Genomic DNA, 17,271 nt, shown 5'->3' on the forward strand with positions numbered 1-17,271 from the left:
AAAACCCCTGTTCTCAAGAGCCAGCCCTTGCTCTGGCATGCTAGAAGGCTGGCACTACAGTTTCAAGCTGCTCCAAAGGTAAACTGAACCGTGCCAGCCTCACCACCAGCACAGAGGGAAAGCTGCTCTTGCAATCTGTCTGACTGACAGTGGTTTGCAAACACAGTCATGGAATCACATAATCATTTAGTCATTGCAATCCATCATAGTCCATGCTAAAAACCCCTCCAGCCCCATGTTTTTTGCTGAAATTTGACTTGCTACAGTGTGCCTTGTCCCAGACCAGTGCATACTTCTCACATTGTCCTAGAGCTGACCAAGGATTCATTTGCTTGATTTTTACTCTTGAAATACACGGCTGTTCACCAAAGGACTCCAGAGACTTTCTGGAGAAAAATCTGATCCCTGCAAAATAGGGGAATGGTGGTACCAAAGCAGTCCAAGAGTGGCAACTGAACTTTTGCGAAAGGCAAGTACTTGCTTGAGTTGTTTGAAGTGCTTGGTCTTTTTGTTTGTTTGCTTGCTTCGCTAGCTATCACACAACATTTTTGGCAAATCACAGACTCATAGAATCATTTAGGTTGGAAAAGACCTTTAAGATCATCAAGTGCAACCATTAACCCAGCACAGCCAAGTCCACCACTAACCCATGTCCCTAAGCACTGCATCTACACATTTTTTAAACACCTCAATGATACAGTTCTGAAAGATTTGTCACTTGAGTTGCCTTATTTAGGTATGAACTGAAAGAATCCATCCAGTTGTCTAACAGGTCACCTTCAAAAAAACCCAAACACCCAAAAAAGCCAGAAACCCAAAATTCTCTCACGTGGAAAGCCAGTAACAAAAATTAAAAGAAAACCCCAGTTCATCATATAGAGATCCAAAACATGCTTTTTTAAAACAAATTTGCAAACTGTGCTTAAGTGACTCTTCCAAAGTCACAGAGCAAGTCAATGGCAAACTAACCATATAACTGCTGTGCACAGTCATATGCTTATTCTGAGCTATGTGACGATGCAAAATCCAGATTATTCTTTTCTTATATTCATCCTATAGTCCTAGTTATAGGATAAGGTATTGGGTTTAGTAAGTTAAGTTTATTGTAAATGTGGTTTAGTAAGTTAAGTTTATTGTAAATGTTCTTTAGTTATGTGCCAATATTATGAGACTCCAGGATAATACTAGGACACTTTCTTTAGTTGGATGATTGCTTTTTCTGTCATTCTATGGATTAACCCTGAAAAGCAAGAGTGAAAAAAAATACAATATCCTCTGGGATACAGCCTGCTATTTGAAGTGTGCCTTCCAAACGGACAGACGCAACTCACCCGACATACCAAGCCTTCCAGACAAATGGACAGCAATGTTCTTCTTCAGGTATGTACTAAACCAGCCATGAAATTGATGCTGCCAGCTCATCAGGAACTGCTATTGTCTGTAAATGAGTCTAGCAGATCTACCCAACAGGTATCTTCTTGCTTTAACTGAATGTTTCTTTTGCTGGGAGCCAATTCAATTTCTCGGCTCTGGGAAAGGGGTTTCATAATGGACATGAAAATACAGCTCTGGTTTTGTCTTGAAGATACTTTGTCATTTTTTCTCTCCTACCAGAACACAGGTCCAATATTGTCTATATGAAAAAAGTATATTGGCCATTTGGATAAATGAGAATATGCATGCTACTACCAGTCTGACAACGCACACAGACTCACACAGAATAGCATGGCAAGAGTTCCCTTTTCCACCTATGTTTGCAACACTATGCCCCAGCTTACGTATTTATGCAGCACCAATTACCAACATATCTATGGTCTGCTTCTACAGAAAGAGATAGAAATGAATCATACACAAACCAGGGGTTTTTTTTATCTCATAGTCACTCAAGAAGGCTTTGAAATGTACAGGAGCTTTCTATACCCAAGGGTTAATCAAAGAATGAGAATTAAAATACCTAGTTTCCACAGAAACTGTTCTGAGTTTTGCCAGGGTCAGCTCTGTTCTGTTCCATAAAGTACTGAGTAGATGCTGTCACCGCAGTGCATCACTGTGTTCCCACTGAAAGCAATTGCAAAATTCTCATAAGGATTCAACTAATACACCGATTTTGGTGTCAGCCAGGAACATTCAGATGGCCAAGTCTGCACCTTTCAGCTCACACAGGAGGACTATCCTCTAATTCACTGTATCAGACCCTTCTTAAAATAAGATCTTAACAAAAATGTTAATGCAGTTACATGTATTACACTGCCAATGTGGCTCCCACATGGGAAGGTTTGTCCTGAATCCCCGGGCGAAGATTTCTCCTTACACCCACTGTCACACATTGCACCACAGGGTGCTGGTCTAAATGGTTTTGCTTCTGTCACTCATAAAGGTGACATCTCCACCTATTCAAACTGAAAGATGCTACGGCTCTGCATTTACAGAGCACGTCAGGAGTCTTTAAGAGGAAAGCTGTGAACAAAGTGTGGTATTATTCTAAGAAACAGTCTTGCATGGGTATTAAACAAACAGATACCTTCAGCTACTGCAGGACCTGGCCACTGCCAGGAAATTCTGCAAGTGGTGCTTGGACAGACTTCAAAAGCTGAAGCATAGCAGGCTGATTACCAGTTCTCACCTTTCCATCTGAGATCCACTGGGAAAGGTCAGAGCTGCTGCTGATAGGCCAGACAGATGGAATTAATTTTAGTGTCTGGCAAACACCTTCACCCAAATATGCTGAAAATTCTGCTACTGAAAAATAGCTCAGCAATCTGAGTTTGTTATCCCACTTGAATCACAAATCTCTCCTTTGCTGTAACCATTGTTGCAGTACAGCGCTAAGCAAAATCTGTAAAATCAATGTGAGCGGCAAGACACGCACCCTGGGACGTGGCCTGCTTGGGTTCCCTGCTGCTGCCATCCACTGCACTAGCCAGGCTGGTGCAGTGCGCAGCATGCCCATGCTGCTCTGCAGGCACGGAGCCTGCCAGCAGGATGCTCTGTATTGCGCTGACCAGCAAACTACACTAACTTTATCTACAACTTAGAAAATACCGTGGTAAAGCCGTAGTCACGGGCTGCTTCAGCAGTCACTGGGCACATAATGTGTGGGGATGTAAGTTTGTACAGCAGCCATCACACCCCATATTGTGGCACCGTCACCGCACTGAAAAGCTCTTGCAGGGTGGCAGTTGCAGTTCAGAAGAAGATGCAAACATGCCCCGGTGCTTCTCTCTACTTTAGCTTATTTTTAAGTTCTCATCGCAAAAGCCATTTCACAGAAACTTTCTCCAGCATGCTTATGACCCAAATTCCATGGGTTTATTTCTATATTTTCAGACTTGAATTGCAAGTTAAAAATAAACTGATGGAATGAAACCCACACCTTCCGTCTCTGAGACACATTCTCACGTACTTCTCATGTGAAAGCAGAGGGATGCTTCAGAAGGCTTAATGGCAAGAGCACATCCTACTTGTTGATAAAATGTCACGGCGGAATCGGAACGTACACTGGAAAATGAAAACAAACGGCGCTGTTGCCAATACCACTGCAACTGTGGAAGAACAAGCTGCAGGGACACGTTGTGTTTACATTTATAAATCCAATGCTGGGAAAAGGTAAAGACTATGGGATCTGAAGAAGAGAGGAGGAGGGAAAACAGTGCTTCTTCAGCTTCATGCAGTTCACACTTCGTCATGCTGACGCAGTCATGGTCAGGGAAGATATTTAGTGTGGTCTGTCTCTCTTTCTGTGCCTCCTGAAAAAAACATTCAGCAGCTAGATTTTTATTTAAAAATCAATTCCAGTGCTGGAAACATGTCAAAGGCGCACCACAAGATCAAGGAAACTCAGGACTTGTTATAACAAGGGAAAAAAACATTAAATGGCCACCCATGGTTTGCCACCCAAAGGCAAACGAGTTCTCCCGGCAGGCGCGGCTGAGAGCAGTGCAGGTGCCCAGCTGGCAGGGCACATCGCCCACCCGGCCAAGCACGCATGCCATCCGGCTGGCACCGCGGGGACGGGCCTGCACTGCACAGCACCGGGCCGCTGAGGGCCCGGGGGCACCGGGGGAGCTGTCGGCGCCGTCCGGTGCACGCTCAAGAACATAAACCACCGGCGTTCAGGAAGGCGCACGGAGCCACGGCCTCCACGGACCCTTCGGCCTTTCGCTGCATTGTTCGGCGACAGCTGCCCATTCACCAAGGACAGGAGCCCGCCCGCTGCTGTCCCACAGCTGGGCGTCCGACGCGGGCCTGGTCGCTCGGCGCGCCCGCTGCCTGGGAGACAGGCACTGGCACCGGCGACAGCTGCTCCATTAACGAGCCCGGGCAGCAACCAGCGGCCGGAGGAGGGGCCATAACGGGGCGGTCTGGGCCCCCCTGACGGCTGGGCCGCGGCACACCCTCCCGCGCAGCGCCAGCAGCGGTCCGGCGGGGAGGCCGCCGAGGGGCAGCAGGGGGCGCTGCCGCCCTGCCCGCCGTGTGCAGGCGCGGGCGCGGCGCCGGGCCCGGAAGCGGAAGCGGCGGCGGCGGGTGACGCTGCGCGTGTCGGCCGTAGCGGCTGTTGGGCGGCGGGAGGCTCCGGCGCGGCCCGGCCCGGCGGTCACCGCCTGTCGGCGTCCCTCGGCGGCGGGGCATGGCGGAAACGGAGGCGGCTGGCGCCCCGGCCCTGGGCGAGGAGGGCGCGGAGCTGGCGGTGGTTATCGGCGCCACCGTGCCCACCGGCTTCGAGCTGACGGCGGCCGAAGAGGTGCAGGAGAAGCTGGGCTCGGCCGCCAGGATCAGCAGGGACCGCGGGAAGATCTACTTCGAGGTCCCGGCCCGGGGCCTGCCGCAGGTCCGCCCGCGCTCCCCGGCCCCGCTCCCCGGCCCCGGCAGCCGCGGCTGCTCTGGGCTGGCGGGGGCTGCGGTGCAAGGCCCTGCCCCTGCCAGCGCCCCGCGTTGGGTTAAAGCTTTTCACGCGCCGTGCGCGGCGGAACAGGCTCGGAAGCGGCCGCGGGGCTGCCCCGCCGTGCGGGCGGTGCGGTTTGTGCGAGGGCAGGGGCAGCCGCAGGCGGGGAGCCCAGGGCAGCGCGGAGGCGGCTGGCCCCGGCCCCTGCCCGCACAGCCATCCCCGCACCTATACAAAGGTGGGAAGGTGCCTTACGCCTAGGTGTACGGTGACCACATTGCAATGAGAATAAGCATGCTCCCCTAGGCGTAAATGGTTAGTAATTCTCATTTCTTCTAGGTCCATCGTCTAAGGTCAGTGGATAATTTATTTGTTGTTGTTCAGGAGTTCAAAGACTATCAGTTTAAAGAAAATAAGGTGAGTCACCCCTCATTTTTCAATCAGTTCTGGGTTTTGGAGTGCTTTTGGGGTTTTTTAATTTAAAATCAGTTTTAGAAAGGTTTCAGTTTCATGAACAAGTTTGTGGGGTTTGTGGGGTTTGGTTTTTTAATTTGATATCTGCTGGCTTTTAAAATGGCAACGCAGTCATGTTGTCCAGCGTCATTTCTTCAGTTAAATTTGCATAGGCAAAAATCTAGGGTGAGAGCCACTACCCTGCTTGTAGGTCACACTTAGATGCAGGACAGTAAAGTATCACTTCAGTCACTTAGCTCAGTGTTAGCTGTTTGACAAGATAAACAATGAAATACTATGAGTCCTGTGACTTTCAGTGCAATTCCGTTTAGTTACAGCAAAAAATGCACAAAAAGCTGTAAGCTTGGCTTAAATGTGTAATGGGTTACATGTTTAGGAAACTAATTTGAGACTTGGAAAAAAGAATAGCTTTTTAAAGAGATGGAATGACTTCAAAGCACTACTTTTTTTGCCTTTTAAAGGAAGATGCTTTAAAGGATCTGGAAGATTTGGTTAAAAAACTGCCTTGGACCGATCCCTTGAAAGTTTGGGAGCTGAACAACAGCTTAAAAAAGAAAAAGACCAAACGCAAAAAACATAATCTGCAGAGTACTGCAAGCAAAGAGAAGTTGAATGACAGTGGAGAAGAGGAAGGAACAGATCAAAAACACGATAGTAAACAGGAGGACTGTGCCCAAAACAGTGCAGGTAAAGAACCTGCCAACAGCCAAGATACAGAAGAGACAGAAGGAGTGGCATCCCAGAATGGGGAGGAGGAGGAGGATAATGAACAATCAGATGCTAAAGATGAACTGCAGGAGGGTTCTGGGAGCGAGACGAAGGCCAGTGACAGTAAGACAAGCGAAGGAAAGGCGAAGGTGTTGAAGTTCCGCGTGACATGCAATAGAGCGGGAGACAAGCACTGTTTCACGTCAAACGAGGCTGCAAGAGACTTCGGTGGAGCTGTGCAGGAGCACTTCCAGTGGAAAGCTGACATGACTAACTTTGATGTTGAGGTATAGTGTTATGCCTTCAAAATACCTACATTTCTGTTGTAAAAATTCATAGTTCTTAATTCTGATGCTTAGAGATCTCCAAAATACTTTCAAAAGATTACCTGTTTTTAGCTCCAGAGTCATGCTGAAATCATGGCTGCCTCAGAAGCATTCATTTCACTGACACATTATGCATGTCCTCAGATCCCACCATTTGCTAGTGCTTTGGCTATCCATAATAATACTCTCTTTTTTTTGGCCCAGTGAGGGCTCCTCTCCTCTTCCTCAGGTTCTTTTGGTCTGCACACACTGTTGTCTTCTCACGTTAACTGATTGAACATTGCTGCATCCAGCATAGCTGAGCTGTTGCTCAAAAGCTTTCCTCTCAGCCACAGTAAAAGCTCTGGTACTAAGTATTACCTCCCCCTCTAGCATTTGCTCTCGTTCATATTTAAATGTAACGTAGGCACCTCATGCTTTACTTTTACCCTCATTAAATCTTTCCTTAATACATTGTTTTGTATTGCTATAAGTTAACGGAAGATATTCCATCCAGAAGCTGTAGTTTTATGGGTGAAGGGAACAAAAAGGGTTAACATTAACTGTCCAATGTTTATTTCTTATGGGGAAAGCAGAGATTTGGAAAGGCCAACCAACAGGTGTGGTCCAGCAGTGGTGTGGTGGGGCCACCATTTTTATGGGGCAGACAAACTTTTTTTCTTGCAAGTCTGCTCACAGCTGGCTCACTGTCCTGTAACAGTATTTTCACCTTCCAAATTAATACAGTGGAGGGGACCAAGAATCTGATTTTCATTGCTGCTTTGCAGATGCTTCACTGTGACTTGCAGGACTTGCCCGATTTCTCTCTTCTGTTTAAAGAACAGAACTTCTAAAAAGTCAGCATAATGGTTATAGTACTTTCTGAAGTCTTGTATGAAAGATTTGGCATGAATGAGAAGATGCTCGTTCTCGTTCTGTATGAAGGAGAAAATGTGTGAATGCTCTCCTAGATTTTGTCCATTACTGCCATTAAAGTGATGCATTGCTTTTCTTCCAAGAATGCTCTTTATACATAGTTCCTGGTTTTAAAATTGCCATCTAAATTTCTCATAAGTCATACTATGGAAATAGTATGGCATACTATGGAAAACTGTTACTCCTGAAATTTAGTTGAAGTTTTCTTTTTAGGTTCTTCTGAACATTCACAATAATGAAGTAGTTGTGGGTATTGCATTAACCGAAGAGAGTCTTCACAGAAGAAATATTACGCATTTTGGACCCACAACTCTTCGTTCAACTCTCGCTTATGGCATGCTTAGGTCAGTGCAATTGCGTAGCACTGTATTATTCTCAGTTAACAGGTTATTTTGTTTCAGAAATTAGATCTTTTATCTCCTTACTGCTTCATCAAAAGCCATTTCTGTTAATTCTTGAAGGCAAAAAAAAAGTTGCTGAAACAGCATGCTTTGTAATTAAGTGTATGTTTTCCAGCTAAGTAAACATTTGCTGTTAGACAATTTTCAAAATACCTTAGCACATTCTTGAAAGTATTTCTTCTGTTCATTAATTACCATTTTATAAGCAAAATAATCACATAGTTTTTTTGTTAGAAGGGTAGAATCAGAGTGATTAAAGTTCCGTTTTTCTTCCTTACAGAAATTCCTTTTTCTCACCCTGTCTTTTCTTCTGTTCCTCAGACTCTGTGATCCACAGCCCACGGATATCATAGTTGATCCCATGTGTGGTACATGTGCAATACCAATAGAGGTGATTCTTCCTTTATTTTTTCACTTAATAAAACTTGACAGTATCTGCAACTGAACAATACGTGTGAGTTCTCTTGGTAATAACTGAATAGCGAACTCCAAAAGTACCTCACCAACTTCTAAACAGATACAAATACACTTTTTGTAAGTGACCTTACTTTCCTTCCCAAAGCTGTAGGTAACTACGTTAGGAAGAAACTAAATCCAAAAGCATTTGGAGCTTTTAAGGTGCATGACATAACAAGTGTCTGCTACAGAATTTTAAAATCGTTGACATCCGCTTCCAGTTGCTTTGTTGTATTCTGTCCTATTTGAGTCATTCTTTTGTTGTTTTGTTTTAAATTAAGCAATGTTGATGCTAATGTTGCATGTTATCAATATTTCCCCTCAGGGAGCTACAGAATGGCCTAGCTGCTACCATATTGCTGGTGATAACAACCCACAAGCTGTAAAGAGAGCAGCAAACAACATCCGTTCTTTGCTAAAGAAAAATGAGGATAAGGAAAGGTGAGAAGAGTACAAGTGATTTTCTTTCCTAAAGAAATCCATTTTGCATTGTTGCATTGGACTGTCTTGTTCTTATTTTCCTATTTATTCTTTTGCTAACCTTATAGAACACCTCAAATTAAAAAAACACTCAGTAAACCATGTCTGAGATAAATGTCTTTGCACTTGCAGCAGTACTTCCGTGGGCATACCATTAGACATCATTCAGTGGGATATTTGCAATCTGCCTTTGCGGACTGGTTCTGTGGACATTATTGTGACAGACATGCCGTTTGGAAAGAGGTGAGGGATCACTGGTAGAGTTACCACGCTTAACTGCCACTACTGCATGTGCTTGCCTGTCTAGGCTTAGGGTTCTCTCAATTTTAGTTACTTACCTGTGGGTCTAATTAAGAAGTATTGATGTACTCTATATTAAAAACACAGGTTGCAATTAACAGCAGATGTGGCCCTGAATGAGCTAATCATGTCTGTAAGACCAACAACAGTTACCTGATTTTTTCCATGATCGCAAAGGGGATCTTAATTTATTTTGCAGGGTGGGGTCAAAGAAGAAGAACTGGGATCTCTATCCAGCCTGCCTTACGGAGATGGGACGGATCTGCACACCGGGGACAGGCAGGGCTGTGCTGCTTACGCAGGACAAGAAATGCTTTGCCAAGGTATGTTCTGTGACAGAAAATCGAACCTTTTTACACTTGAAAATATTTTGAGGAGAAAATGGTAAGCTGACTTCATTACAGAAGATGATCTGGTTTTAGAGCAATAATTAGTAACATTTAAACACAGGTTTGGACCTGAAGAGTCATTTGACAGTGCCATCAGATGTGATTTAGAATAATCAAAAGTAATTTCTAAATAATATTTTACCATTATTACTGTATCTTGAAGCTACCACCACTCTTTGGCTGTTTTGTTTTTTTGATTGTAGGCCTTGTCACGAATGGGACACATCTGGCGCAAAGCTCAGACTGTGTGGGTGAACGTAGGGGGACTTCACGCAGCAGTGTATCTTCTGAAACGCACCTGGGAAAGAGCAGAAGAAAAAAGATCGTTCTGGTAACCTGTGTGGAAGAAAGGAGACTCCTCAAGAATTTCTTGAATAGCAGTCTGGTAAAGTGGACACCTGAGAGCATAGGTCTGTCAATTCCTAAAGAGAAAAAAAAACCAAACCAACAACACGCAAACAACCTGTGTAGAAATTGTGAAACGTTAATATTGAACCAGGGATCAGCTTCAGAGCTATCAGTTGTACTATGTGTTCTGAAACATTATTTAAATCACTCCTTTCCTCCCTGCCACCCAAACTGAAATTCAGTAGTGGAATTAGTAATGCTTTTCTTTGCCTGAGTCTTGTCTACCATGTCCATTGTATTTTTTCAGTTAAATGTTTATTTCCTCTGCTTATAGTAGAAAACATGTATTGGCAGCTTTGGAGGTAACAGTTAATTTATTTCCCATAACGTAGGATTTTTCCAAACTGAAGATTTCTAACTTACACCACTGCATAAATGTAAACTGTGATAATAAACCTGTATCTGTTTTTCATGGTCTGATAAGCAAATGCCAATTAGTAAACGGTATGCTGATGCTACTGTTTTTCTTACCTGTTACCTCAGCTTAGTGCTAATTCCTAGTAAATATCTACTCTATTTTAATGTACCACTGCCATGGGTGAGGGGGGTAGCACACACAGCCTTAGCAAACTGTCTGTAGTTACTGTTTGAGAACAGAGATACTTTTGGCAATTATATTTAAAAGTTCATGTTTTCAGTGTCTACTATAGACGCATCAAGGTGGCAATACGCTTAAATTCATTAGGCGATTTAACTGCCATTGTTATGCCACAATATTTACAAAAATGTATTACCTCTTGAATAACTTGAAGTTGCAAATATTTTTTCTTCTGTAAATGTACTGTGATTTCTGAAGCCTCTTGCTCTTTGCTCATCAGAGGCTGAAAACACTAGTTACCAGTTTGCCATCTTCATTAAAGTGTTATTCATGATAAGTATGTGTGTTTAGAAGTGAATTAACAAGCATTAAAGTTTCAGAAGTTTTGCATAGAAGACAAGTCTTTATCGTATTCTTTTTTTAGTCCGTGTCCAGTGGAGGATAATGCAGCCCTTCATTTACCACGCAGTTGTCATCTGGATAAAATAATGACAGCAGTGTCCATTTAATTCTTTCCCACACCACACAGTTCATGTGACAGTGTGAGGTGACACACACAGTTGTTGTGTGAGGTGGCTATCTACTCCTGCTCTGTTGAACTCTGCAACTTAACCTGGATACATTACTTTCTTAAAACGCATTAACACCTTGGGGGTTTGTTACTGCTTTGTTTTGGGTTTTTTTTCCTAAGGAGATCCAGGCACAGTAACATTTTAAGACCTTAAGGTGTGCATTTTGAAGTGTTGGTTTTTGGGTGGGGTTTTTTTTTCTCGAGTTGAAGATTAGAATGAGACCAGTAAAATGCCTGTCATCCCTTTTGGCCTGAAAGGTGAGAAGGTCGTTTTGTTTTTTTAAACCACAGCTAACATTAAATAGATTCAAGATGTGACTTAGCAAATGAGGCTTTAACTAACCTCAGGGTACGGGAACTAAGATTCTTGACTGCTGCAGAGAATTTATATTTGATTTTCAATACTCATCACATTAAAATGTACAGCCTCACATAATTGTGTCATATTTCATAGGAAACTGAGTTTGAAATCATTAAAGAATGCAGGAATGGGAAGATGTACAGAGAGACATGTATCTCTGCTATCCTATAAATGTAAATCTGCTCTAAGTTGTATGATTTCGAGCAGTTTCTCTTAAAGGTTGCAGTTCAGGTTTTATGGAAGATTGGTACCAGACACCTAAGAATAACAGGTTTTTGTCTTACTTGAAAATCAGCCTCATTGTTTATATATATCTGACAGTGCTGCACACAGGTTCTTACAGTATCAGTATCTGAAATACATGCTCCTTCCATGATGTGAATTTACAGTTTTCCACTCACAGAAGGAAAGCGGTGGAAGTGACTTCCTTTGAACAAGGGACAGCAAGCAAGCCTGCCCAGCATTTCTTACTTTTTTTTTTTTTCTTTTTTCAGTACAGCTGAACATGTAACTGACAGTGTGTAATTCTCTGCCTTCCCTCACAGGCTGCTAGAGGGACAGTACAGAAACTACAAAAGGATCCCTCATCAAAGTCTTGTTGCAAGTTAAGCATTCTAAAAGAAAACACTGAGGTGTTGAGACATGCAAGGAAAAGGTGTTGTCTTGGTACTTTCAGCACTGTAATCTGCAATGACTGGAAAAAATATGCTGAACTGCCTTCAGGCATGAAGTGCTGTGTTCGGAGGGGTGTCTGTTGTCACAGAGCTGAAAAAGCAAACCATCACCAAGGGAAGCTCACCGATCCTTCCAGAAGGGCTGAAGGCCTTTGCACGCACAGACGAAAAGCTGCCCGCGCTTGGTGCCGGGTGGTTTTGCCGAGGCTGTGCAGCAGCTGCGGGCGGCTGCTCCCGTGCGGGCAGCGCTGCCCCTCGGCGCGCAGGCCGGCACCGCGCTGCCCCGGCGGAGCAAGGCCAGGAGCGGCCCGTGGGGTCCCCGGGCGGCCGGCGGAGGCGCAGGCCGGGCCTCCCCCCGTGGCGCTGTGCCCCCGGCCCGCAGCAGCGGCCTGACGGGCGCTAGCCCCGCGGCTGCCGCCGGCCTGCCGCTACCGTGCGCTCGGCACGTCGTGAGGCCGGAGCGCGGCCCTCCCGGCCGCTCAGCCCGGCCGGGGCCCGGTAACGGCGCTCTGCAGCGCCGCCGGCCAGACCCGGCTCCCGGGCCCGCCCCTCACAGCCGCCGGGGGGCCGGGCCCGCCGCCGTGCGCCTGCGCTTCGCCCTGGCGCCTGCGCGCCGCCTGCGGGAGCGGGCGGGAGGATGCCGGGGCCGGGGCCACCGCGGGGCGCGGCGGATGGCGGCCCGGGGGATGGCGGCCCGGGGCTGCGCTCCGTCAACACGCGAGAGCTCTCCGAGGTCGTCTTCAACAACCGCAGCCCCCGCTCCGTCCTCCCGATCTGGGTGGACTTCGAGGGCAGGCCGCGCTCCTACCCGGTCCTGCAGCCGCGCACCGGCCGCCTCATGCACAGCTACCGGGGTGGGTGCGCCGGGGGAGCCGGGCTCGGGGAGCCGGGCTGGGGGTAGCCGGGGGAGCTGGGCCGGGAGGGCCGGGCCACGCCGGGGGAGCCGGGCTTGGGGAGCCGGGCCGAGGCCTTCCCCCTGGCCGGCGGCGCGGGCCTCCCCCGCGCATCCCGCGGCTCAGAAGCGCGATAACCGCTGCGTCTGCACTTCGTTGGGCACCAGGTCACCTCTGGCTGTTCCGGGACGCGGGGACGAACGATGGGCTCCTCGTCAACCAGCAGGAGCTGTTCGTAGCGGCTCCCAACGTGAACAAAGCGGACATCACGCTGCCAGGTAAACCGAGCCGGGGCTCCGTGTGCCCTGGGAAGGGCCGGGGGCCGCGCCTGGGCGCTTTGCACCTCAGCGGGAAGCCGAGCGCTCGGATAAAAAAACCTGCCTCAAAGATAGGAATAGATCCTGAGGGTTGCTAGGTAGAGCTGTGTAGTGCGTTGAGCAGAGCTGTTGACAGACTTCTTGCTTTAAAGATGCCCCTGACAGCTCTTTTAGGGTGCCCCACGGCAGGCAATGTACCCTTCTCCCCTCCTAGTGCGCCTAGCATGCTGCAAACGCTGCTGCTGCACGGTGCGCCCTGTGCTCACGTACTTGGAGGAGTACTGTCTGTGTTGGAGGTGAGCTAGCGAGAGCCCTCGTGATGAGGTTGTGTGTGTGTGTGTGTGTGTGTTTGTTTTTAACCTCAGTGTTCACCCTGAAAGAGAGATGTCTCCAGGTTGTTCGCAGTCTGGTCAAACCGATGGACTACAGGAAACTGGACATTGTTCGGTCATTATATGAAGAGCTGGAAGATCATCCTGATATCAGGAAGGATCTTCAGCGGCTTTCTCTGGAGAGAAGTGAAACGTTGAGGAACGGAATACTGGAATAACATTGTTACTCACTCCGGACTCTTTAAATAGCAAACACAGAGTTTAAGCAGGGATAGTCACCGTGAAACATGCCAACAACTGATCTCTGTATTGTTAAGTTCCGAAACATAAACTCAGTTAAATTGATGATGGTAAGTCAGATCCAAAAGACTAAACAGCATGTAAAAGCATGCCAAGTTCCTGATGGTTCAGCTCTGTTCTTTGTTACATATGTTGCAAACCAATGACTCTAGGGGCCTTGTGCAGATGAAACTCAGAAGTTCTAGTTGGAATATCTTAAGAACACTGCATAGGGATGTAAGATCAGGTCATCTGTTTGGAGAATACGTGTACAGATGAACTTTCATTGTTTTAGAAAGTAAATTACACTGAGGAGTAATTTAATCCAGGCTCTAATGATTGTAAGTGGCAGACCAACACCAGTTTTGCTTGAATAATTTGTTTTTGATGAAACTTCAGTCTCTCACATTTAGCCTCGATTTGCCTGTGAATCACAAAGCGTGGGCGTGTTTGTGTATGCAGGGGTTTCCATCACCATCTTCTGAGGACCTGACCTGAAATGTTACGTTGGTGGAAAGATGACATACGTAAAATGCTTGGGGGTTTTTCTGCCTCTTACCTTTTGCATTTATCAACCCTAAATCCATGTCCTATCCACTCTGAGGATGACGCATTTTTACACAGGTCGTACCTTGATTGCCTTATTTCTCCTTTATGACTGGGTTCTTGCCTAGTTTATCTCAAGGTGACCCAACCAGTCAGCCATATAGACTGGATCCTAGGTTTGGGGCACTTTTCTCCTCCTCAGCCACTTCCCCAGCTTCTTGCACAGGCGTATCGGCTAGCATTCGTAGAAGGTAGATGCTTTGAGTCCTGCCTTTTCCCATCACAGTGCAGTAGGTTAGGTGGTAGTGGGAGGCCTTTTTGGGCAGCGTGGACCACTTGAGTTGCTATTGTCTCCTAAGGAGCAGAGAGCAGACTCATACCAGCTCATACAGGCCCATTGCCAGATCCATGCTTTATAAGAGGCTAGATGGGCAGAGAAAACATTTCTTTACCTATATTCTGATTGCCCCATTCTTCAATTAGAATCTATATTTGTGTGACTGCACACATGTAATTCAAAGCAGCGTAGTTTTTAGCAGATAGGTGAATGGTCCACCAAGTAACAGGTGTAGTGCTGTTTGATGTTAGAAGCAGACTGACAGGAGATTATAGCAGGTTATTGCTGTGGCGTATGTTTCTTTCCAGTTACACATTCTAAGCAACACAGCTGTGAAACAGAATATTGGCATATTCTGTAAGTATGAAATGTCTCCCATTTTTGTAGATTTGTTTTTCCTACTTTTTTGGATTGTATGAATTGATCTTTGTCATAAAAATGTAAATCAGTGCTAACTTTTTTTAATCTTAATTGTCAAATAACAGTATACAGCCAGTCAGTGACACTTGTCTAGTACAACATTTATCACTGCTAATGGATCAGATTCCTTGGACTCCTGCATGTTAGCAGACAGAAAAGCATACTTGCATATACATGACTTGCCAAAACCAAACATATGAAAACTACCTCACAGTCTCACCATTCATAGGAGTATCCTGTCTTTGCTTAACTTTTAGCTACATCTACTGAATTCCAAGGCAACTTAAATCCTTTAGCTACAGAGCAGCTCCTGATAGGCAACAATTAGTTGCGGGTGCGTTGTGTTAATTTGCTGTGGTTCAGCCTAATTTCTAAGGAACGTTCTTCGTCCACTCTTTGGAGGATTGACTTGAGGGTGGTTTGTTACTGTGTAGAAATGAACCAAAGATCTGTCAGCCCCGGACAGCCTGACTGGTGAGGGTACACCCAAAGCAGGGAGCATTGGAGTGTTCCTCAACGACTATTCAGTTTCAATTGCGTAAAAATGCAGAAACAATTGTGAGGGTAGGGACCATCCTTCAACTATGTGGTGTCATCTGCAGTCACATATCTACACAGTCTCTCTACCACCTTTCCTGCGTTAATTTGTGTCTGAAAAGTGAACCTTGAAACTATTTCTTTGGAAGACTGCATTTGCCCACAAAATGTCAAGTACAAGGTGGTACTTCCCTGAATCCTTGAGGTATGTGGGTCGTAGGACAGGAATTTTACAGACCCTGCGTCAGTTTTTTAGCTTTAGCCTTGGATTTAAGCATAGATCCCGTCTGTGCACAGCAGGCCAGCTACTCTCCATCCCCTCCTGAGGTGGCAAATGCCTCATGGAACAGAGGCCAGACAGGGACTTCCGGATTCCACACCAGGCAGCTATTGCTAAGTTAGGCACTGTAGCTTCTGATTTTTAGTAGCAAAGTATGTTATTTGGATCTAGCCTCACAACTTTATACTATCATTTCATTCTGCCAACGTTAGCTATTTGCACAGCCACCAAGAGTAGGAAGTACTTTTATTTTTTAAATTATTGCCTGTTGCTTAATGTATAGCAAGCGTCAATCCACGCTTGAAATCTTATACTTTCCCTAGACAAGGAAACAAAGGAAATTCTTCCATTTTGCAGATGAAATTGAGTTTTCCAAAGTTAAGTAAGAAGTCTGGGAGAAGAAAAGGACTGAACACGAAGTCCAATGCGGAACCTTGTTCATGCAGCTGCCTCCCCTGTTCCTCCCACAGCTCTTTCCTTGTAATGTGGATACGTTTTGTTGTGATACTAACTCTGTAACAACTTTGCTAATTTTAGCTCTCACATACCACCTAAATGTTGATTTTTTTCCTGTTGACAAATCATGAAATACCCTTTTTTTCCCATACATCACGTTTAAAAACTTAGCAACTTCCTCTCTAAGATGAGAAACACTTAAAAACATCTCTCACGAATAGCTGATGAAGTTTTGTTTTTACAGACCACTGAGTCACACCGATGTTACATTTGGTCCTCTTGCCACACTCTGACAGCACCATTGCAAGTCTTGCTGGTCCTGTCTTGTCTTTTTAACCCAACATGGCAGTGACAGTGAGCTTGTTAAATAATACCTTCATTTAGCTGGGCTAGTCCTAAGAGTCCAGTTATCAAATGCTGACAAGGCCCTACCATGGACTAGTTTAGCAATAACATCAGCCCAGCTGTGTATTTTACTTTTCTTAAAAATAAAACAACTTAGAGGCATTCTAGCATAAAAACAATTAGATTGCATATTGTTTGTCATTGGAATGCAATAGCTCATAATATTTCTGATATAATTTGGTTTTCTTTCTTCAGCCAGACCCATGGCTTTGAGTATTCAAAGTGCAAGGTGCTGACAGATACGAGGAAGTAATTGACACAAAAGTCTGTTCAACTAGAATTGTTAGAGCAGGTGCATAAATGCTGTACTTTTTGTCATGAAAGAACTATTGATAAAATATGTTTTAAAAAAAATAAACAACAAACCCAGATGTTATAGATAGGTAAATTTTTGGAGAAATCCTCAACATGTGCAAGAAAGTGCACTGCTGTTTTCTGGAGTGCTCCTTTGGGTCAGAATAAAAGAAGACTAGAAAAAAACCCCGCAGCTGGCTTTAAGAGATGAACATTGGAAAATGGAGCCTCCTACTAGTTACTCAGCTAGACTGGTAATGAATGAAGAGTCGTCCAACTTGAATAGGTACAT

The 17,271-nt window shown here is 45.5% G+C and overlaps 2 protein-coding genes and 1 long non-coding RNA gene across 3 annotated transcripts; 2 read left to right on the plus strand and 1 right to left on the minus strand.

Annotated features, from left to right (window-relative positions):
* Positions 1–4,516: 4,516 nt before the first annotated feature.
* Positions 4,517–10,614, plus strand: THUMPD3 (THUMP domain containing 3). Its single transcript, XM_055707814.1, has 9 exons — positions 4,517–4,828; positions 5,222–5,299; positions 5,818–6,351; positions 7,519–7,649; positions 8,028–8,097; positions 8,488–8,603; positions 8,775–8,885; positions 9,142–9,265; positions 9,535–10,614. Exons 1-9 carry the CDS (start codon positions 4,628–4,630, stop codon positions 9,664–9,666), a joined length of 1,497 nt encoding a protein of 498 aa, XP_055563789.1. The 5' UTR covers positions 4,517–4,627; the 3' UTR covers positions 9,667–10,614.
* On the minus strand, positions 7,779–12,412 carry LOC129735890 (uncharacterized). Its single transcript, XR_008731817.1, has 3 exons — positions 12,009–12,412; positions 9,474–9,629; positions 7,779–8,147 (listed from the first exon to the last, which is right to left on the minus strand). It is a non-coding gene; the product is annotated as an uncharacterized LOC129735890 (long non-coding RNA).
* A 75-nt stretch (positions 12,413–12,487) lies between these two features.
* Positions 12,488–15,213, plus strand: VHL (von Hippel-Lindau tumor suppressor). The gene is made up of 3 exons (XM_055707819.1): positions 12,488–12,737; positions 12,944–13,054; positions 13,459–15,213. Exons 1-3 carry the CDS (start codon positions 12,521–12,523, stop codon positions 13,641–13,643), a joined length of 513 nt encoding a protein of 170 aa, XP_055563794.1. The 5' UTR covers positions 12,488–12,520; the 3' UTR covers positions 13,644–15,213.
* Positions 15,214–17,271: the final 2,058 nt, after the last annotated feature.

The sequence above is a fragment of the Falco cherrug genome, chromosome 4, assembly GCF_023634085.1.
Source record: "Falco cherrug isolate bFalChe1 chromosome 4, bFalChe1.pri, whole genome shotgun sequence".
Classification (NCBI taxonomy): Eukaryota; Metazoa; Chordata; class Aves; order Falconiformes; family Falconidae; genus Falco; species Falco cherrug.